This window comes from Nilaparvata lugens, chromosome 12 (genome assembly GCF_014356525.2).
Source record: "Nilaparvata lugens isolate BPH chromosome 12, ASM1435652v1, whole genome shotgun sequence".
Lineage (NCBI taxonomy): Eukaryota > Metazoa > Arthropoda > Insecta > Hemiptera > Delphacidae > Nilaparvata > Nilaparvata lugens.
In genome coordinates, this window is record NC_052515.1 from 31,252,779 (window position 1) to 31,277,528 (window position 24,750).

At 33.2% G+C, this 24,750-nt stretch overlaps 1 protein-coding gene across 3 annotated transcripts; it reads right to left on the reverse strand.

Moving 5' to 3' along the window:
* Positions 1 to 1,711: 1,711 nt before the first annotated feature.
* Positions 1,712 to 23,672, reverse strand: LOC111048575 (proline dehydrogenase 1, mitochondrial). 3 transcript variants are annotated; one of them, XM_022334490.2, is made up of 5 exons: positions 23,429 to 23,672; positions 15,793 to 18,078; positions 10,683 to 10,810; positions 6,325 to 6,522; positions 1,712 to 3,983 (listed from the first exon to the last, which is right to left on the reverse strand). In XM_022334490.2, the coding sequence occupies exons 2-5, from the start codon at positions 17,249 to 17,251 to the stop codon at positions 3,846 to 3,848; spliced, it is 1,923 nt and encodes a 640-aa protein (XP_022190182.2). In that variant the 5' UTR covers positions 17,252 to 18,078; positions 23,429 to 23,672; the 3' UTR covers positions 1,712 to 3,845. The 3 variants fall into 3 exon arrangements, with proteins under 3 accessions (XP_022190182.2, XP_039295276.1, XP_022190180.2); XM_039439342.1 differs by lacking the exon at positions 23,429 to 23,672 and adding an exon at positions 20,858 to 20,980; XM_022334488.2 differs by lacking the exon at positions 23,429 to 23,672 and adding an exon at positions 19,803 to 19,989.
* Positions 23,673 to 24,750: the final 1,078 nt, after the last annotated feature.

Here is a 24,750-nt window from a genome sequence, read left to right on the forward strand (position 1 = left end):
ATCAAATCACAGAAGAAAACTACAAATGACATAAGGAGCATTAAAAATACTGGCAAAAATAAACCAATGAAAGGTTGTCTGAGACAAAAAGTTTTACACAAGTTAGTAGAAGAAAAACAAATTACAAGAGAAAACAATGTTTTAGAAATACTGTAAATAAATCCATGAACGTTGTCTGAGTCAGTTTAGTAAAAAATAAACAATGTTTTAAAAATACTGTAATGGCAAAAATAAATCGATGAACGTAAATCAGAGAATAAAAACATACAGAAAATACAAACACAGAATATAGAAGATTATTCTACTTATTCTACAGATAAAGTACTTTTGCCAATAACTGTACAAGCTCATAATAAAACAAAAGCCGGTTGAATTTTTACCGTGATTAACTTTACGGGAACCAATCAAAGAAGGCTTTTTGATGAGACGGCTTCTCTGATTGGTTCTCTTGGAATTAATCACGATTAAATTTAACCGGCTTTTGTGCAACCGGCACAATGAGATTTAGGATCACAACAAAAGAATTCTATCACAAAACTAAATTTACTCAATAAAAAATGAGCCTCATCTTGACCTTACATTATTGAATATAAATGACAAATTTTACAAGAAAATTATCCAAAAAATCCAGAGTTGGCCATTTGATTTTAGCACTATTACTACTACCATAATACGATAGAGAAACAATAGCGCAATTATCAAAACTCAAGCTATTGTTTCTCTCTATGATAATGCTCACTAAACAACGATAATACTCAACAATAATACTCTCCTATTACTTAGTATCACAGAGAAACAATTATCTAGGAATACTTTTTCAGGAGATATCTATGACAGTATTCAGAAGTAACTAGATGGACTGTTCATCACTACTTACAACTATAAAGTACTCTAAATTAACAGTTATTGACTAATGTAACAGATACTTTGTAGTAATATTCAGGAGGAATGAGAAGGATTGTTCATCACTTCTTACAGCTATAAAGTACCCTAAAGTAACAGTTATCAACACTAATGTAACATATACTTTGTAGTAATACATTGCAAATAGATAAGCGTGCAGTTTCTACAACCAAGAATGGGATAGTATCATTTTTGGTGATTATTCTAATATTTTATTCTATTTTTTTCTAAATTTATTACATAATCAATTAATTGATCATTGTTACTAATACTTTAACTAATACTCCTGAAATGTGGACATAGCCTGTAATAATATTGATAAATCTAATAAATAGATGAGAAGACAAATTAAACTGAAAATAATAGTATGATTTATATAACTTCACAGTGTAGACCATAGCATTTTACAATGATCAAATTGTTACTTTACTACTGTAATAATAATGAGCTTCAATTTTTCAACAAAAATCAGTCTTGAAGGATTATTATATTTCGTAAGTACTTTGGACTGGTATGAAAATTACAGCATACCTATTTCTCCCATATTTCCAAAAATTCTGATAAATTTGGAAAATAAACAAGAAAGTAACAATCAGAACTGTTTCAAAATTGGTCCATGAACTATTGATTTAATGAGAATAATACATAATTGAATAAAAAGACACAAATGTTGTCAAATTCTACACATTTTTATTTGGTACACGACCATGGCTTGACCACACCGGTCACATTTTCAAGTTGACTGTTGACAGTCCGGTGTGGTCACGAAGCCATGGTCGTGTACCGAATAAAAATGTGTAGAATTTGACAACATATGTGTGTTTTTATTCAATTATGGAACGGTTCTACAATATTGACAATGACTCAGTCGAGAACAATACAATTAAATCAAGAATAATAGATAGAAAACAAGAAATTGGAAAATATATATCAGCCTAACAATGATTTGAGTATTGTAGGAGTTTATCATAATATACATCTAAACTAACGGTACCCTAATCTATATTTCTCTCAATCTATGGTAACACATGTATTAATTTAACATGCCAAATCTAATAAACAATACCTTTAAGCTGGGTTTACACCAAAGTTACAAACAGTAGACTATAATAACATAATCCTTATAGATTCTATTAGATTGAACGGAACTTTACAAACACGTATGTTCATCATGTGTATGATAAGTTATGTTCAATCTAATAGAATCCATAAGGATGATGTTATTAACATTTTTTCAATAACTTTGGTGTAAACCCAGCTTATTACAGTGAATACAATGTGTAATTCATCTCTTTTACTTTATAATGATTAATACACGCTAGCTACATCTATTCAATGAATCAAATTTAAATTTTGCACTATTTTTTTAATTATCAAAGAGTGTTAACACATCTGTAATGATTTACCATATATTACATCAATTATTTGGTGTTAAGCTTACTGTTTACAGAATTTATCCATTAACATATCAGTTCAAATCTTTCACTTGATTGTCAAAACATTTCAATAGAATTTATCGAATAAAATTCTTACAAAATTACACACTCAGTTACCATATTTCATTCTAAACATGATGTATGTTAGTAGGCTATGTTCTAGCTGCTTTGCAACACAGACCATTGCGTTTTGACGCAAAACATTGCGTTTTTTGACGCTAAACATTGCGTTTTTTGACCCAAAACATTGCGTTTGACGCAAAACGCTGCTTTAATTAATATTTCTCCAATTCACAATTAGAGGACTACCTATTTACAATGCAGCTATGACATCACACTTAATACCCATCTCAATATTATACAATTTCAAGATAATTCTCATCATCCTTCTTTAATCCTTCCTTATCAATACTAGAAAGATAATAATATGTCATCACCGATACCCTCTATCAAAATTATACATTTCCAAGATAATTCTTATCACACACAAAAACTTCAAATGCTTCCTCATCAATAGGATAATCAAGATTATTTCTTATTACTTTTCTCAAAATTATACAATTCCAAGATAATAATTATATTATAAGAATAATTCTTACCACCCAAAAACTTCTAATCCTTCCTCATCAATAGGATCTTGTCAGTATTTATTGAAACAGTGTTTTAAATCCTTCCTTATCAATAGAACAATAAAGATGATTTTGTCTTTTTTCAAAATTATAGGCTAAAATTCCAAGATAATTCCTATCACATACAAAAACTTCAAATTCCTCCCTTATAATAGAATTATTATTAAGATGAGGCTATTTGTCACTCATTCAATCTGTATCTCAAGCCACACTATTGGAAATATAGTTGGTTAAAGCAAATAAATGTTTCACACTCAAACAATACAAAAATGTATTTCAAAATAATATACCAACTCACTAGATTTTAATTTATATTATCTCAAAGATAACTAACATAATTTTGAAAGATCAGTAGATAACTTACTCTTGAAAGAGAAGTAGAAAAATTACTTTGGTTTAGTTGAAAATATCACATTGAAAAGTAAAATAATCTAAATTCTTCCAATAAAGTCAAAATTTAGATACAAATTTATTTCAAGTTCCTCAAACACTTCTAGTGATGTTAACAGTCAAATAGAACAATCTCATAGAGCATCTAGCAAAATTTTAGATCTCTCTAAACGTGTATTATGTTGCAGTTCATCATGTTTTTTAATCTAGACTAGATTTTACTCTAGTATTAAATTAAGGCCCGGTTGCATTCGAGTCTGTTAAATTTTAATGGTGATTAAATACCACGAGAACCAATCAGAGGAGTCTTCTTCTCGAAAAGAGGAGAAAGAAACCTCCTTTCTATTAGGTCTCGTGGCATTTAACCCCTGTTAAAATTTAACACACACTATTTTGTGCAAACGGGACTTGGAAAGCGTTCATGTTAATACATTCAACATTATATTACAGTATCATACACAATATTTCTCTCCTCCTGGGGTTGTTCTTACAAGGGTGGTTTGTAAAACAATTGGTTATTGAGAGACCTTCTCTTAATTTCCTGCCAGAGCAGTTCTTTTTCCTTTTTTACCTTCTTTAGCACCCCTTTGTTTTCGACTACACGGCGCGAGAGATAGGGTAGAACCTGAAAACAAATAACGAATATAATGATACAAACCTTTTAGAAACGAATCTTGATAACTCGATGTTGAAATTAAAAACTCGATTAATAAATTTAACACAAATTCATTCATATGATTGTATTTATGCACTTTTTTATTGAGCGAACAATCTATGCATTTATTGAGAAGTTACTTTCCATCCATATATCGATACTATCAGACAAACTGTAACATTACATTATATACAATTTTATTAAAGCTTTACATTAGCTATAAAAAACAATTTTCAAAGATGAATAAAAAACGGAATAAACATCAGGGTGTAAATAACAACATTAGCTATAAAGCTTAATAAACAAGAATGATGAAAATAAAATATAATCGATAAAAAATACATTTTAAATACAGTTCTGGGCTTAAGCCTATTGTGCATTTCTAGAACTAAATTGAATGATTAGCAAAATTAAAATTGCTCAATTCCAAACAGGCCTGAGTCTTTTGTTCTCATTGATTCAAGCATTCTTAACTAAGAACTTGCTACTTCCTTTCAATAAAACAAGTTTTCATCCACCAAATAATGATCCTCGATATTAATATATTTTAATATTTCCAAGACAAGAATAATAAAATTAAATACAGTTTATATAATATAAATCGTATGGTCTCTTTCTATGGGGGTGTTCTCCTGATACTCATAAAATCCTACTGCTTCAAAAGAAGGCAATAAAAACTATTTCCAATGCTGAATACTTGGAGCACTGCAAGCCAGTCTATATTTATGATAGTTCGTTAAATAACAAGTTTAGCAACCACTTACGACTTATAACATGTCTCATTTTTATTAGTGCAATTTTCAAGAAGATTGAATCAGTGGTTTATACCATATATGGATTTATACCAGTGGTCCATACCTATACCATGGGATTTCTTCTTATGCTATCTGTTTTCTATGATAATACTTAATTAAAAATGTAGCAACCACTGATTTATAAGAAGTCTTATTTCTATGAGTGAGACCGGTTACAGAGCTCGACCGACCGTCAGTGCATATGCACCATCCTGACCATACATCAGTTTTTCTGACTCACAAAATGGACGCCTTTAAAGATTGTTTAATTACAGCTTATTATCTTCGTAAACGAAAGATTAAAATACGAAGATATCAAGTTCACCCGATGGTCGCCCAAAGAGCATTTCAAAGGGAATTTAGTACCATTATATACATTATTGCTTGGAGTGAAGATACATTTTTCAACTACCTCAGAATTTCCATCAGTAATTTTGAGTTATTTCGAGCTTGTATTACCATTGGGAATACTTGCAGTCACTTTAAGCTACAGAACAAATAAATGTAGATAATATTAATTTTTTTTCCTACAGTTACGTTGAAAAGTGGCCATTGCTGCACTGATTACAGAACGCAAAGAATCACTTTTCCGCTCTAGTGCGGGAAAAATTTTTCTGCACTCCAGATTTGCAACATGCAACGCAAAATACTTAGTAGGTTATATGGAGCAACAGTGCAGCAAAATCAAAATGAAGTTGGTAACAGTGACTGCTGTGGCTGCTATAGTGAGCAGAGGTGCAACCAAGCACAACGCGCTAATTATTATTCATTATATATTATAACTAACGACAACGAGGACTTTAGGATTTTAGGATTAAGGATTTTATCAATAATAAAATTACACAGAAAAATATTTTATGCATTTCAGGCAATTTTACCCATAATTACCCACTTTTCATATTCAATGGTAACTGTAGGAAAAACTTAATGTGAAATACGTGCGCAAAGTTCCTCTGCTGCACTCAAGAAACCATTCAAGTAAACGTTTCTTTTGGTGCAGCAAAATGTCACTTTGCGCACTAGTTGCACAAATAACTATTTCAATACAAAATTTAGAAATGATTGAAAAGATGTATAGAAAAACTCTCAATTCAAATATGACACTATTAATTGAATTCATTTATTATGCTATTCAATTCAATATCAGCTGATTGTCGGGCAGAGGTATCAGCACACTGGTTATGTTGCGATCAGGCTACTGATTAGTACAGCTCTGAAAGCTTCTATTTGTTTCAATAGCGCGTCAGTCGACCGATGGAACGGATGCGCACGAGCTCGACCGATGGTCTTCGTACGCAGTGTAAAACGCATGGTCCTGACCGTGCGCATGCGTGCTGTCAGTCCTGCTCTGTACGCGGATACATGAAATATCTATGGAAACGACAAGGGCGACTGACGTACGCACTGACGGTCGGTCGAGCTCTGTAACCGGCCTTAATAAATAAATTACTTGTTTTATGTTATTTGTAAGTTGTTTTAATAAGTTAGTAGAATAAATGAACTAGATAATGGTTTACCTCGGTCACAGGTCCGTAGGGCACATACTTGTATGCCGCGTACCCGGCTTGTCCCAAAGGAAAGGTAATATAATCACACATTCCCAGCAGCTGACCAAATAATACAGACTTATGGGAAGGACATATGCCAGCTCGACGCATTTCTTCTATTGCAAATCGCACAGTCTCCTCGTTGTGGGAAGCTACCATCACCATCACCTGCAAAAAAAAAAATTGCCAAAACACAATTAATACAAAAATAATAATAAAATTTTCATTTTGCCTCTTGATAATTAAATACTCGAAGCAATAGTCAGGTCCACGTTATAATGACAGTGGATTGATTGATTGAGTACTTTATTTATGTAGATTACAATATATACTGGCTTATACACTTATATACAATAGCTTACAATACAGCAAAATTATAGATGAATTTACATAATATAGACTAAGAAAATAATTATTGAACTGTATATGATATGAAAAAGCAATTTGTGATATAATAACTATAGATAATAATCATATTGTTATGCATCTACATAAATTGGCGGAGCTTTGGACATATCAATGTCCATTCTTCGGAAAGAATGTTAAAAATATCCTCCCCACTAACTCTTTACCAAAAGATAGGAGAAAAAGGCGTTGCTGATTCTCTGCATCGGTACTGCCTTCTATATCTGAAACCGGTATATCTGATGTCATATCAACTGTTCATTCATCTTGTTTGAAATAATCAGTGGACATTATAATAGATTTAATATTAATTTACTAATATAAAATATTGGAAACGTTGAAACACTTAGAACACATGTTGATGGTGTGGATTCTCTCCTCAGTTAAGATAAATAATATTAATTATACTATTATCATTAAACGAGAATCCAAATTAAATGCTGTAATTCACCCAGAAGACTTCTGCTACTGCAAATATTGACAACAGGGTAAACAGCTTGATGGAAATTCGATGAGCGCTACTATTCAAAAATTACCTATCAACTCTTGTTCACCCTTTTGTCAATATTTGCAGTAGCAGAAGTCCTTGGGGTGAATTACAGCATTTCAAATCAAATCAAATTTTATTCACTCGAAATTCATACAAAATATTAACAAAAGTATAACACAAGTTACAAGTGAACACGATACTACTCACAAAAAGTACAGTATGTTACTGGACTTTGTCCGCGAATAGGAGTCAGTTACAAAGTGTTATAAGTAAGATTATTTATTTTATAAATTGATATAGTTGAAGATTTAGTAGGTCTAGGAAAAGGAGTTGGGAAGAAGGAAGATTTAGAATTTAAGTATGATGTAATGAAGATGAAATGAAGATGATTGAGTGCAAGCTCGCACATACATACAAAACAAGGATTTTTAGTATCATTAACCATTATAAATTACACCCATTTGTAGAAAAAGAGCGATAATACCTATCAATCTACAGAGAAATAATATAATTAAAATATCAATCAATTCCATAGTGTAGTATAATCCAACAGAAAGACAGTTATTATAGTGACATCATCGAGAAAAAAACGTATCACACAGAATAAATTGATGGACTATGTAGTATTCAATACAAGGTTGACTTGATTTGTGGATATATATTGAAACTTATTTCAATATTAATTTGGATTTTCGTTTAATAATAATAATTAATTCATTAGCATTTGAATAATTGCAATATCTCAGTAATTTCCATAAGTGTATTATTTATACTGTTATTTCCATATTAATGGTTCCATATTAAAACACATATCTGGTGTTAGAAGATGAATTGTTAGCTCTAACATGGTCCTGTAATTTGAAGTGCTCAATATAGTGCAATAATATTAATGACAATAAAATGAATCTACTTCAAATGCAAAGTAATAAATCATTGTTGGAAAAGCATAAAATCAAGACTCTTTGCTCGAATTCAATCAATATTGGGACCATTGCTATTTCTTGTGATGATGAATGATACAGGTTTCAGCACTGATTCAAGAATAGTTTGCTATGCAGATGACACATCCATGCTCTCGACCGATTCTGACATTGCAATTCTGACAGAAAAGATGTCTACTTGTCAAGAACAAGTAAGTCAAATCCAGCCAAGTCCAGGGCAAATAACTTGCTTCTCAATAGTGGAAAGACACAAGAAATGATCTTAGGTTTGAGACAAGTGGATGAGAGGAATGTGAAGAGTGTGAAGATTCTTGGTATACATCTCGACCAAAGACTAACATGGGGCCCTCATATTGATTATGTATGTTCCAAGCTGAACCGAGTTTTGTATCTCCTACGAAGATTAAAGGAATGTGTTCCTAAAGATGACATACTTTGCTTTCTCTCAAAGTACTTTTTCGTATGGTCCCTCTCTATGGGGGTGTTCTCCTGATACTCATAAAATCCTACTGCTTCAAAAGAAGGCAATAAGAACTATAAAAAATTCTTTATTAGGCGAAGTCCTAACTCCGCCTAATAAAGAATTTTTTCATTTTCATTTCATTTTCATTTCCAATGCTGACTACTTGGAGCACTGCAAGCCATTGTTCATCAATCAAGGGATAATGACTGTTTATAGCTTGATTGTTCTCATGTTGGCTGTAAATGTAAAGAAATAGTATATTTCGCACCTAGATCAGAAAATGAAATTTTTCCGGCTCGAAATCGGTTTTCAAGTCCGAGGCCGTAGGCCGAGGACTAGAAAAGATTGAGAGCCGGGAAAACATTTTTGCCCGTGGTGCGAACGCTATTTTTCGCCACACACAAAAATAAACTATATATATATATATATATATATATATAATATATATATATATATATATATATATATATATATGAGAATAGTTGTTTACTAAGCACTTCCAAAAGCAGAAGTGGAAGGTGATAGCTCTAGCAAATCTGAGGTAATCTGAATATCAGGAAATTGTCCAAGTATTTTTACTTTTTATTCTGATTTGGCTAAATAACCTAAAAGATGATGTTCAATTATGTGGGAGGTTGAGTTTATACTTTTTTATTCTTTCAAATGACAATAAGATGATAAATGTTTCAATTATTGAATAATGAACACAAATAATGAAAAGTTTTTTGATCAGCTGTTTTTTGATCACCTTTCTCAGTTCCCTGTTAGCGGCTGGAAAGGCTACTCTTTCCGGCCTGAAACCTGTTCTGACGTCAGACGAGAGTCGTCTGCTAACAATGTCTTTCAGATCTACGTAGGGACTGGAAAACAGCTGCTTTCTGTGCAGTGTGGCGAAAAATATGAATTTGTTTATATATGTAGGGAAAATATTCACCACCATTATACAAGAAATAGGCAACACATTGATGTGCCCTATACCAGACTTAATAGACATCAGAAAAGTTCAAAGTTAGTTTCTTTGAAAATATTCAACAAGCTACCCATCAATGTGAGAGCCATGACAATAAATGCCTTCAAGAATAGATTAAAAATGCTTCTAACAGAAAATCCTCTTTATTCACTAGCTGAGTATTTTAATATGGATGAAGGGATAATTTAACAATTATTTCTGAATATATGTTTATATTTCCTATTGACATTATACTTGAAAGTAATATTATTGTATTATAGTGCATAGAATTTAAGGAATTTACTTGATTATTTGTTTAGATCTTAATTTAATTCATGGCTGACGTTTCCAATTGTATATTCTGTATACTTAAAGGAATAAACTTTATTATTATTTTTAATGAATATTTTATAGATACAACTGTATACAAAAAAGTATTCAACCAATTGCAGGTAAAAATATTATTTCTTCAATTACCGCAAAGCAGTTCAATTCTATGTTTGGTTTTGAAGCATCTAAATTTAAAAATCTACTTTGTGAAAATAATTAAGGACTGAAATTTTTGTGAAGTGAACAACTACAATAAATTCCTTAACCTATTTCGGATTCGGACTATGTGTAACCATATAGAATAAACGATAGTATAAAGTAGGTAACCCATGGTATAGGGCGTTTATGTCGCAACTTTTACTGTTATCCCAAGCCAAAAGTTCACGTAGTTCTTTCCCATGCAGCTGTGTGACGCTGGTAGTCTCTCAAATTGTGCCGTTCATACACTCTCATCCCAAAAAACAGTAAAAATTGACAATAATCGCCAATAATCGGCTTGAGATAACAGTAAAAGTTGCGACATAAATTCCCTATACCATGGGATATCTACTTACGCTATTGTTTCTCTATGCTGTAACCTTATCTAAATTTGGGAGAGGAATAGCACAAGGTTACATTATTTTTCTCTCCCAATCATTTTGATGATGTACTTATTGTATGAATCAATAAAGAATAAAGAGAGATAACTTAAAATAAATACATACGGTATAACCGTACCATTTACAATTATTTGATTGAAAATATTTTCACCTTTCCCTGACCGTCTGCTGATTTTCCCTGCTGATTATTCTTCTGGATTCTATCGAGAAACTCCATCAAAACTTTGCAATACATATCTGTTGTCGCCTCAAAACTTGGATTCGTTGGATCTTCGAGCCCTGAAAAAATGAACAAAAAACTACAACCAAATTTCAAAATAAATTGATAAAAGTGAGAACAATTCGTATATTATAGTGAGATCCACGTTATAATGGCAGTATTTGATTAACATTGGTGTTGCTATCCTTGTCTATCATTCCACAAAGCAGGTAGCACTATCCTTTTCTAGCTCCACAACGTTGCTAAAATCCGTTTTTAACAATTTAGAAGTAGAGTGTCATACATGACATCAAAACCTATTCAATTTTTGAAATATTATTTTGTGAATTGGAAATCTGGTCGCGGATTTAATTATTGAATGTAATTGATAAAGCAAGAAGATCTCCAATGTACAAAGATGAAACGTGTGTTTTATCACGTTTCGTGAAGGCAATATTATGGTTTTTAGCTCCATGCTATACAAACAAGAGTGAGTTGACTTTTGGTCTGTGAATCAAGGCTGCATGTGTTTTTCACATAGATTTTGAATTTTTCTTTCGAGGCCCGTATTCCTTGAACCGTTTGTGAAGTTAGTTGTTGAGTTAAGGCATTGGTTACCCGAAGGATTCTGTCTTGAGAATTCAATTATAGGCTGTCGCAGTCCGGGCAGTTTAAACCTACATAATTGTTTATTTCAGGATTTGAATCTTGTAGGGAAAGCTGGTGTTTTTGATTCAATCAACTGGCAGAGTTTTTTTTATATATTTTTTTTATTTAAAAGTTGGGAGTGGTTTAACCGGACCTTGAGGAGCAGGCCAAGGGACTCTTTTTAAGGTAAAGTAAGATAATAGTTAATTGTGATGATTTCTTGATCCATTCCGAGCTGCTTTGTATAAACACACTTTTTTTTCCTATGTATTTTAACACGACATGCAGTCAATTATTGAGTAAATATTAAAAACTTTTACTTACTGACTGGAGTACTTTCCATTGCTTGGCAATCATTTTCAACAGTGTAGACCGGAAATGTTTTGATGGTTAGGAAGATTTGTGGTGTTTATTATGTGATCAAAAAGTTTGTTGGATTTGAAATTCAGCTGTTCATTTAGTATGTTGTTGTTGTCTAGGATGGTGGCTTTATAAATTTCAAACTGTTCTGTTGTATTTAATTCATGTCCATTTCTTTTTACTTTCAATATTGTGAGGTTGGTTAAATAGTTAATTGTACATTTTTTATTTTTCAGATCCATAATTCTAAATAGTAATTTTGTTTTATTATAAAAATAACTGAAGAACCACAGATCAGCTAAGCGAGTAGCCCTTAAATTATTATCTGATTATTTATAATCAGAAATTTCGATTGTTGATTAATCTTTCCTTTATCCCAATTGCATTTGTTTTCAGTTTCGCACAGTTTCATATTGGAATATTTGTATTAAATAAATAATTTTTTATGTTAAATAAAAACCGAAAGCTATAGTATCTCTTATTGAATGAAAAAGACTAAGAAATTGTCAAAAAACCACTGATTTATTGATAATTGGAAGTTTTCCAATTATCAATAAATCAGTGTTTTTTGACAATTTCTTAGTCTTTTACATTCAATATGAATAATTACCACAATATTAACTTCTCAACTACGCAAAAAGTATCTCTTATTCCCACCATTTACTTTACATAATTGGTAGAGGCGTCCCATTTACCTTAGAATAGTAAATGAAGGAAGACATAAGAAATAAAAAGACTTTAACCCTTGGACTACCAACCTTCTCCACATACACGGAATACCAACTGGGGTAACTGGGTCACCCCAACAAGATTTCTGTTTTATATCTTTATTCTATATTTTTTCCATTAATTCATCTATGAAATGCATTACAAAAGCTTTTAATATAATTAAAAATAAATTTCTTTTGTTGAAAAATATGTTTTCAATCAAAAACTGACAGGACAAAAAAATTGAGCATTCTATCAAATAGATGTAGGGGAAATGTTGTCAAATAATTAAATGGCTATAGAGAAGCAATTTTTTCAAATTTAGATTTCAAGTGATCATTATGAATCAGGTTTGGCGAAAAAATGATAATTGGACATAAATTTATATCTTATGCATTCCGATAAGGGATGGAATATACCAAAAAATTGCATGACATGGAATACCAAGCGGGGTAATAGAGTTACCCCAAGGATAAATCTGCTAATAATTGAAAAAATAAGAGGAATGAGATGATTTTATGAGAAAAAACAACTAAAGTGATATGTTTTTAACAAGTACTCAAGGTTTCAATGAAATACAACAACATTATCTACAAAAAAATGGGGAAAATGTAGGTTGGGGTAGTCCAATTACCCCGCTTGGTAGTACAAGGGTGACTTTAATAATAAGACTTTTTAGAAAAAAGGCAGTGGATATCTTTATCCACTGCCAATATAACGTGCACCTCACTATAGATATAGTAGAGTAGTATTAGACATGTTAATAAGGTTGACAGAGTGAGAGAGAGAATATATTCAGTTGCGTTCTAATACAGCCTTTCAATAATAATGCATGAATCATTAAATTAGACAAAGCCTAATTTCCTCCTTGACCTCAAAATTGTCTTTGACTCATTTTCAAAAAATCACAAACAATAATATTATGATTTATTATCATAAGTGGGCTTATTATTTAAGTCTCCACATACATTAGAGTCGATTGATAATTATTATTCTGCAGTTAATTGACTTCTTATCATTGACTTTTACCTTCAAAAATATCTATTCTGATAAATTATGGCTAGTATTGGCCTTATTACTGAATTGTTTCTTGTAGCCTAGTATTAGTACTACTATTTATGACTATGAACGATTCTACTTTATACTGTAAGGCCTAAAGAATAATTATTTTTTCTTTACTTATGTTGAGTTTATTAGAACATATAAATCTCCCCTACAGTAAGGTCCACGTTATAATGGCAGTTTTTGATTACCAATTGTATTGCTATCCTTGTCTATCATTCAACAAAGCGGATAGCACTATCTCTTTCTCGCTTTGCTCTGCTGCCAGATCGTCTTTTAACAATGTAGAATTAATAATAAATTAACAAAATATCTCATCTTAGTTATGAAAAATCATTATGAAATTATTGAAAAATATAATTTTCTTGCTTAATAGAATATAATTGATTATTTTAAACGATAATGAACCGTTAATATTAAATTAATAAACCTTTATCCTTTAATTAACCTTCAAATATTACTTTTTTGTAATCTGTATTCATTTGTGAATATTTTTTGTAATGCAATAAATTTGAATTTATCAGCTACCGTCTATAGAAGGCATTGACAAGACAGAGGATGGGCAACGTTGTTCTCCTATCTTTCTCCACTGCCATTATAACGTATACCTCATTATAGGTCTCTTCTATAGTCTATTTCAGACTAACTTGTAACGTTATCTAAATTTGGGAGAGAATATCACAAGGTTACCTTATTTTTTCTCTCCCTATGATTTCTGATGATGTACTTATTGTATGAATCAATAACGATCTATCTGTAAATCTTTCCTTTAATACCTATATAATCAATCACATGTGGATGAAACATTTCAAAGCTGTTAATTAATAAAGCAGGATTTTCATTATCATGTAAGGAATAAAATGATTACAACCAGTATTAACATATTGTTCTTTCCATCTAAATTATATTCAATTCATCATTAGGCCTATTTATTTCAAAAACAAGGTAGACTATAATAATACACTAGAATGATGTCTAGAAATATCATGAATTTATTGAAAAATCACATACATGTTTCAACACCTATGATGTCATGTTCAGTGTAACACCATAGGTGTTGAAACATGTAAGTCATTTTTCAATAAATTCATGATATTTCTAGACATTATGGATACATATCACTATATCATACCAAAAAAAGTATCTGAAGAATTATAAAGCACCCAAATCAGTCTCCACTATCATTTATTACAATGAGGATATCATTTATTCACTATTATTCATAAATATTGATTGTATACTGAATTACAATAAGTAATTGAGAACTTATACCATACGGTAGAGAAAAGCTAGCATAATAAGATATCTCATGATTTAGGTCCAAATGGTCACATGGTATAATATGTTCCAAATTTCAAACTGATTTTTTGTTAACTCAAGCCGATTACTTTCGACTACTGTCTATTATAACTCTTTTTGTTGGGAGTGTGAGAGTGTAAGAACGGCATAGTATGTGAGAATTCACCAAAGCTTAATAAAAAACAACTACTAGGACTATCGGCTTGATTTAACAGTGAAATTTGTAACATAAACGCCCTATATCATGGGATATCTTCTTATGCTATCTTTTGTGTATACTAATATTAATTAAAAACAATTAAGACATTTTCAATCACTTTTTTGTTATTAACCTTCCGGCAGTCGCGCTGTTGTAAACAGTACAATAGTGTCAGTTTTTTTGCAGCACAAAACTATTGAATGGGGTGTGTCAGTGAATGAGTCAACTATGCATTCCAAAACTTTCCCCCATAACTCCACTGAGTTGCAGTATCAACCGAGCAATGGTTCAGTCTTTAGGTGCCATTTAGTCGCCACAGTGCATAAGATAGGGAAAGACTGTATACGGGGACTGTAAACGAACCAATAACACGGAATTGATGGCTTTGCTTGATGTACCTTATTGGGCTATGAAATGGTAATCATCCAAATGTTTATAGGCGTAAAATAATCCAAGAAGATGGAGAAAGTAATACAATTAATTAATATGTTTTGACAGTAAACAGAGTACATAACACTTGGAAAATTGAATGTTGTACAAAATACAACACGCGACTGCTCGTGTGATTGAGTAGGGTGCGACTACCGGAAGGTTAATATTAGAACCAACGACTAGCAGTCAAATTTCTTCAATAAATGAATTTATCCACAGTAATTTAATTGACTTCTATAGTCGTTCTATTTAATATCAAAAAAGTAACTCAATAGTAAGCAGTTTTTGATGGATAACAAAATTTAAGAATTCAAAAAACAAATTAAAAAATTGGGAAAAAATAGAAAAACTCACCCAACTTTTCGGCTCTAAACCGCTCCTGCTCCAAGTAGGCACCCCTTACAATTTTCGCGCCAAAATAGAAATCCTCCCTAGTAGCCTGTTCAAGGTCATTGAGAACCTCATTATAGGTATCCTTCAGATAGCACTGGTAGGTATTCAAAACCACAGCCTCGTTCACATTATGCTTATGCATCATTTCCATGGTTATCCTCGAAATGGCCGGCTGAAAATAGGTCTGCTCCGCGTCCACCATCACAGGAACCTTATACTCTTTTGCCGTTTGTAAGAGAACATTGAGACGGTGAATCATGTTTCGGAACATCTGTTCCTCGTTTGGCGAAAGCTGTGAAATCAACCTGACCATCCTCCCGTCTTTCAAACTGGGCACCCGGAAGGTATCACTCAGGTTTAAATTCTCATCAACAATCCCATTCCAGGGAAACAGATGTATCACACCCTGTTTATCCTTGACAACCTGCTGGAGAAACCTTCCAGCATCCTTTATCCCAGCCTTCTGCAGCCGATTCTCCAGCTCTTCCTCGGTCAAATGATGCTGGAGAACGTTGGTGAACGTGTTCCCACTATGGACCACATCACTGACAAACTTCCGAGCTCGCATGATCACCTCTGAGATCTGCAACAACATTTGGGGACGTCCCAGGGCGGTCAATTTTATGGCTGCAACTCCAGTCCCATAGTTTTGAGCATCTCCCACAGCCTGAATACACTCTTGAAACACTTCTAGACTCCGGTCACAGGCGGCTTCATTTAGATAGAAATAGGTTCTCACACTTGACACATCCTTGCGACGATCTGAGAACTGTTGGGGAGCCTTGTAGGTTTTCAACTTTGTCTCCTGATTTACCTCCTGATCTTCACTGTCCTTCACCGACAACCCTCTCTCCGCCTCGGAAACGGTCCCTTCATACTCCCGTTTAACAGCCTCCGCTTCGCTGATATCCTCCTCCACACTATAATCCAGAATTGAACCCACCCCGTAATTCTTCATACGAGTCACCAGTGGCAGAATATTATGCTGATCTTCCCCCGCTACAAAATGTCCATAAAACGTTTTCTTCATAAAATACACAAACAACCTCTCTCCCAACAACCCCCTAAATAGTTTCATCAGCTTTGCATTGTTCTCCACCAGGAAATTAATGGAGCACAGGTTGTAAACAACCAACGCCCTCAGTAAATCGCTTGTTTTCTTCGACTTGAAAGCTTCCTCAGCATTGATAAACGTGAGGTCCAGGGCTTTATCTTTCTCAGGGCAGTACGTTGTGATGGGTACACTCAAGGTTTCCTTGTTTTTGTGTTCGGCTTCCTTGGGTTGCACCCTAGAGTAGAAAGTGTTGGACTTAATCAGCTGGTTGACTACAAGTTTGGGGGTGTAGTTCGTAAATCTGTGGTTAAGTTTGTAGACTTGTAGAGTGTTTTGACAGCCGAGTGAAGCTAGTTTTCGTAGCATTTTGCTTCTAAAATTCAAATTTCAAACAAAAACACAGGTTTAGTTCTCAAAATTTAGTAGCAGATTTTTCTCAATAGAAAAGTCACAGAATTTGAATTTCTTCAAATTTTCGAAGAAAAGCACTGGATTAATTCTCCAAAATTCAGATGATCACACAGAGGAATATTTATTGAAATTTAGATGTGAAATAAGGAATTTTCATGCACTAGATTCTCTTCCACTTGTCACTAACTGTGGTAAATGAAAATGAGTCAGAAAAGTTATAGAGGAAGATTTTTCAAAACTAAGATGTGAAATGAGGAGTTCTGTACGCAATAAAAATTGTCTTTCGCTGGTCACTAGGTGTGGAGATTGTTCAGGACTCAAATATAAATGTCTCAATAAATTTGCATAGAGTCCAAGTCACATAAATGAAATTATGTTGCACAATAATTCACAGCATATAAAAAGGTTCAGCTATAATATATCACTCGATCTTGACCGTTTTTGATCGTCTTTGATTCAAAAAGTCTGGATTTGAATTTTCCTTATTTTTTAAAGGGAAGACTGAAGATTCACTCCAGTTTAGTTGAAAGAGTTTATAGTTGTAGACTTTAAAATTATAATCACACAATTTTTTAAAGTTGCAGTAAGAAATTAGAAATTAGAATTTTAAGTTTGTGTTTTTTTGATAAAAATTGAAACTGCACTATACTGCAGACTGTACTGCAGTAAACGCCTATCAATTCTATTTTGTATATAAGTTTATAATTCCACTGATATTTGGAAGTAGTAGTCTTTCTGGAACACCCCCTAGTTGAACTCTCGTAGAACCAGCATTTCGCAATCTGCAATCAAAAAATTAAAAAGGATTAAATACATTAGTTTAAATAAATGAATAAATAAATTCAATTTCGAGGAGAGTATATTATAATCTTCTAATAGTGAGAACTATAAAAGGTGTTGCACGCTTCAGTCTGCTAGCGCTACCTGTTCCGTCGTGGGTTTGAATCCCGGCGTTAGGCATGCACGTTTCATCATTATTATTAAATCATCCACGCGTTCATTCCATTACAAACGCACAAGCTGGAAGCTCATAAGGGCATCATCCGCAATAAAAAGAAGAACGAGAAGAAGAAGAAGAAGAAAAAAAGAATAAGAAGAAAAGAGGAACCAGTAGAAGGAGAAAAGGAAGAAGAAGAAAGAGGAGAAGAAAAAGGAGGAAGAGAAGAAGAGGAAGAAGGAGAAGAAGAAGAAGAAAAAGAAGAAAAGAGAAAGCAGTAGAAGGAGAAAGAGGAGAAGAAAAAGAATAGAATAGAATAGCTGCCTTTATTTTTACCTGAGAGGGCGGAGTTAGGGCGCAGCCGGCCCTCTCTTACACTCAACCCTCCAATACAATGCTAAATTATTACTAGATTAAACAAATCAAATTACGAGGAGGAAGAGAAGAAGAGGAAGGAGGAGAAGGAGAAGAAGGAGGAGGAGAAGAAAAAGGAGAATAAGAAGAAGGAGGAAGAGAAGAAGAGGAAGAAGGAGAGAGAGAAGAAGAAGGAGTAGTAGAAAAAGGAGAAAGAGAAGAGGAAGAAGGAGAAGAAGAAGGATAAAAAGAGGAAGCAGGAGGGGAAGATATAGAAGGGGTCACAGATTAAATACAATGTGACCGCACCCTTATTAGAAGCAACGAGCTATTGAGATAATTATTATGGGTGAAGAATGCGTTTTCCTGCCTATAGTAATATCTACATTCTTAAAAAAACGATCTGGAAACGTTGCGAAACTAGCAAAGGACAGCGCTATCTGCTTTGTCGCATGATAGACAGGGATAGCAACACAAATGTAACGGTAATCAAATGCTGCTATTATAACGAGAACATCAGTATAGGTGGTTGTTCAGAAATAATTTTGAAAAGAAGATGTAGATAAATAAAGTCACTTTATATACAGATGCAGAATAAACCTAATGTATTCATACAATACCTTATCACCTATATCATTTTCGCAACTGAAAATATGCACTATAATGTAAGCTAATCAATTTAATAGGTTCAATGATAGATTCCATTCCACAGTTATTTGTAGATGAATTGATTAAAGTAGACTAAAATTAGTCAAATTATTGAAAAAATGCAGTGAGGTACGGTACCGTAATCGTAACGTAACTTATAAAAATCATTTTAAATATTTCGTCATCTCTCTCACTATTCAATGAATGTTCTTACTTCAAATGTAATTAAATGTTAATTATGTTATTTTAAAGCATCTTTTATTTATTATCAATACGAAAAATAATTTTCTAACCTAGAAAAACAACCAAAAACTAACTTAACCCTTTCTCAGTATTGGAACCGGTAACCTACGTTTAAAAAAAGGTATAAAAATGTAAAGATTGCTGAAAAATCTTTGATTCACAAAATTATGTTTTAATTAATATATTATTTAAACAAAAATACACGTTAGAATAGAGTAATAATCTGTAAATTCGAATCAAAATTCTAATTACATTCCTAGAATTTTTCGGCATTGGGCAGATTTCTGCAAAATTTCGTTAGCCTACACGAGTTTGTTTACTTACAAGTTGACACGTCTCTTGAGGTTGATTCAATCAATTGTGTTCAAAATTAAATAGATCAAATACAAAATAATTATTCAAAAGTATTGTCAAATTATAAAAATTAATTGATTAATACGAATTACAACTTTTACAAGCAGTTCAACGAACCCAATTTTTGTAGGAATGTCTATTCAGTTATTCACAAAGTAAACAATGACCTTCGGTTGGGAATGCAATGCATCCTAAATATTTGTCATTTTTTCAAACATTATTTTTAAAAACACGTGTGGCGGCATTGGAAATTAAACTGTCACATTCAATTTTGTAGATCATCCACGTAATAAATTCCAACAATATAGCCTAATTTATTGTTGAATTCATGTAATATTATGAAATGAAATTACGGGTTGAAGTTGTTTTTTGCAAATGACCAATCTGTTTTTGGCAATTCGCATACCGCATATCAAGGAGGCATTGGACAATAACGTATTGGAATGAGTTGATAAAAATTTGAAATTTTGATAAACAAGAATGACCTCTATTTCTTCTAAAAATATAACTTGAGGTTTTCTTTTTAATTTTGATAAAATACCAATTCAAGAACAAAAAATTCTCAAATAATAGTATATGCAACTAATCTTATTAGTCCTAAAACAGTTTTATTGCAGCGAAAGTCTAGTGCCGGTTGCACAAAAGCCGATTAAATTTTAACCGTGATTAATTTCACGAGAATCAATCAGAGAGAAGGCCTTTTTTGATGAGACGGCTTCTCTGATTGGTTCTCGTGGAATTAATGACTGTTAAAATTTAACCGGCTTTTGTGAAACCGGGCCTTAGTTCTGGTTGCACAAAGGCCTGTTAAATTTTAATCGTGATTAATTTCATGAGAACCAATCAGAGAACCCTTCATTTCAGTAAGCATTCTGTGATTGGTTCTCGTGAAATTAATCACATTTAAAATTTAACCGTCTTTTTTGCAACCGGGCTCAATTATTACAAAAGTGAGATTCCTATTTAAACAATAATTAAGTTAATGAATCTCAAGTTTTTAAAAAGACTTACGATAAGGAACTTACTTTTATTTCTCTCCATATTTGTAAATCCTGTTATTGATTTAGCAAGGAAATTGAGTTGATAAGAATCAATTTTGAAGCTTTTATCCTTATCTATAACATTAGGCTTCAAACTAGGCACTGTAATACTATGAACAAAATGTATTCACTGCACTGGCCTACTTAACGAAAAATCTTTAAATATCAAATATAGGTCTAATAAACAACTTCGCAAAACTACTCACAATTTTCTAACAGGAGATATAGCTCATAATAATATAAAAGCACTTTTTATGAAATTTATCTTGATGAACAATTTAATGGATTAATATCATCTTGAAACTACATTACCTACGTAAAATCAGGCATTATGTCATTCATTTTATGGACCGTGATTTTCGCAAATCTCTCCTCTCTTGAAAGACATGAGTTGTGTGGATTAAAGCATAATAATGCTCTTGACGCGATCTACACTTCTGAATATCTTCAGAAAAAAATATCGTAGATCAGTCTCAAGGTTTTGAGATGCAAAAGAGTCTAGACTGCTCTATGATGTGCAATTTTACTTTCCTTGCCCTATTACCATAGGTAAGGAAAGTATTGCTTTCCGAAAAAAATTAAGGTACCCCAATTTCCAAATTTCTATACGGTTCAAGGTCCCCTGATTCCAAAAAAGTTGTTTTTGGGTATTGGTCTGTGTGTGTGTGTGTGTGTGTGTGTGTGTGTGTGTGTGTGTGTGTGTGTGTGTGTGTGTGTGTGTGTGTGTGTGTGTATGAGTGTATGTGCGTCTGTACACGATATATCATCTCCCAATTAACGGAATGACTTGAAATTTGGAACTTAAGGTCCTTACAATATAAGGATCCGACTCGAACAATTTCGATTTGATGTGATTCAAGATAGCGGCTAAAATGGCGAAAATGTTGTCAAAAACAGGGTTTTTCGTGATTTTCTCGAAAACGGCTTCAACGATTTTGATTAAAGTTATACCTGAAATAGTCATCGATAAGCTCTATCAACTGCCACAAGTCCCATATCTGTAAAAATTTCAGGAGTTCCGCCCCATCTATGCAGATAGATTCCCAATTATCAGGCTTCAGATACAATTGAAACGAAAAAAATCAAATGGAGTAGATTGAGCATGAAAATCTCTACAATTAATGTTCAGTAACATTTTCACCTAAAATTGAAAATAGCTTTAAATTCGAGAAAATGTGATTATTCAATTGCAAATTATTGTTGATTCTATTGAATCATTCACTATGAAGAGATAGCAGACCTCATGTGTGTCTCCACCGTTATTGCCCTGTCACCAGCTGGCTCAAATATTTGAATAGTAGACTTGAGATGCGCGGGAACACTAGCGTCAGTGATCAATTTTCATAACGGCAAGGAAAGTTGTGTGAGTGCGCCACACCAGATTTTTTTATAGGTAAAAGTCTAGTTTTAGCCTAGACATCACTAGAAATAACGTTTTGAGGGAATAAAGTATAAGCATTAAAAGTGCATAGGTGATTAACTCGTGTGGAAAAGGCTTTGATTAACTTTGAGTACCATACAGCTTACCTACTTTATGAAAGCTATAAAAATCTGTTTCTAATGCTCAATCTCCAATGCAATAGTCCTATAACTATTAAGCTAATGCATGTCTTATTTGACCTAAACGTCACACTAGCGAGGTCCACGTTATAATGGCAGCAGTATTTCATTAACATTTATCCTTTTCTATCATTTGACAAAGCAGATAGCGGTATCCTTTTCCAGCTCCGAAACGTTGCCAGATCGTTTTTTAACAATTTAGAAATATTATTATTTAAGAAAATATTCAATCTCATGAACATTTATTATTCAATCATTGAAAAAAATATATTCCAGATTACTTTAAACAAGAATAAACAGCTAATATTACATCAGATATACTGGTATCAGCTATCTTCTATAGAAGGCAGTGGCAAGACAGAGAATCGGCAACGATGTTTCTCCACTGACATTATAACGAGGAGCTCACTATAGTCATTTCTTGTGAGCTTATTCTTCTCTCAGTAGAAATAAGAAACATCTTGATGATCAAACAATAATTCGTAATATTTTTTCCATGTGGTTTGGAACCCACCTAAAGCTGCAGGTCCATTCATCCCTCATCATTATCAGTCTCATCACCACCCAAGCACAAGTCTGGAGCTAATGTTGGCAACACCCTCAACAAAAAATCAAAAATAGAATGCGTTATTTAGTTCTGCAGAACTGAATAATAACAATAATTTTGCACAGCTAGAGAAGGATAGCACTATCTACTTTGTTGAATGATAGAGAAGGATGGCAACACCATTGTTAATCATATACTGCTATTATAACGTGGACCTCACTATAGAAAAGAGAAACACATCACAATAAAATTCTCCATAATTTTAAGTTCAAGACTATAGCAGAGGAGGAAGATGAAAATTATACTAAATGTTCAAATCACTCTACTTTTAATTCTTAATTGCACAATAAATAGTATAATTATCATACAATTTACCAATAAAACAAGTGAAACATATTACACACAATTGTACAAACAATTACACTCTAATTACATCATAATCTACTTACAGGTTAACATATCGCTGGTAGGTTAACGAGGTAGACCTTGCTCTACCAGCTAGGAAGGTTAAGTGACGTTCTTGATTTTTCACTCTGTGGGCCAAGAAAATCGACGAGATTTTCCCGTGGTAATCCGTTTAGAGCTTGCTCGGAAAACCTAGTAACGCCGAGAAATAATTTACACGAGAAAATGTTTCGCACTAGATGCGAGACCGGCCGGTCTATCGAGTGAGACTGTTCGAATTATCGAGTGAGCTGTCGAGTGGGGCGAGGGGGGATGCAATCAGCTGATTTGCCGACGTTTTTAACCCCTCTAGGGGAGGAGGGGGGAGGTGAATTACCTCCCAGACCCCAGAATTATTGATCGAGTTTTGTGTGTCGTCGAGTCAAAATAATGGCTGGTGAGTCAGTGACTATGTGAGTCCTGTTTAGTGTACAGTGCTACTGAATGAAATTGTTCAGGAAAGGTGAATAGGGGAGGAGGAGGAGGAGAAGGAGGAGGAGGAGGAGGAGGAGGAGGAGGAGGAGGAGAAGGAGGAGAAGGAGAAGGAGAAGGAGGAAGAGAAGGACGTGAGGAAGAGGAGGAAGAATAGAATACAAGAGAATAGAATGACTTCCTTTATTTTCGACCTAGGAGGGTAAAGTTAGGGCTCAGTCGGCCCTTTTCTACACTTTACCCAGAGGTGGGTTAGAAGAGGTGGAGGAGGTAGGAAGGAGGAGTAGGTGAAGAGATAGAGGTGGAGGAGAAGGAGGATGATAAGGAGGAGAAGGAGGTGTTGGATGGGTGGGAGGAGAAGGAGAAGGTTGAAGAGGAGAATAAGGATAAGAAGAATGAAAGAAGACTAATAGAATAGAGTGCAGTATGTTCTTTATTTCACAAGAAAAAAATACAATACTGAAACATTTTCATAAAATACAGAAACACAAGTTCCATACTACAATAATCTGCATCTAATCCAATACAATTCGCTCACTTATTTCAAAACCGTCATAATTCAAAAATCATCATAATCGAGTTTTGACCATTTCTGAACTCTCTAGAGTCAGTAGTTTATTGGAAAAATACAATCATAACTTACAATCATTATTCTGTAATAGAATGGAAAAGGTTGAAGAAGAAGGGCCCAGCCACACGAAGCGTTTTCCTGGAGTTTTCAAATGTAGTCATATATTACTATGTTTGATACTTGACTTCATCATTGTGATTAAGATATTTATCTCGGGCCACTCCCGTGTTTCGGATGGACACGTTAAGCCGTCGGTCCCGGCTGCCTAAAAAGCAGTCGTTAGGTCATGTCAGAGGCCCTGAAATTGATCAGTTGCGACCTGAA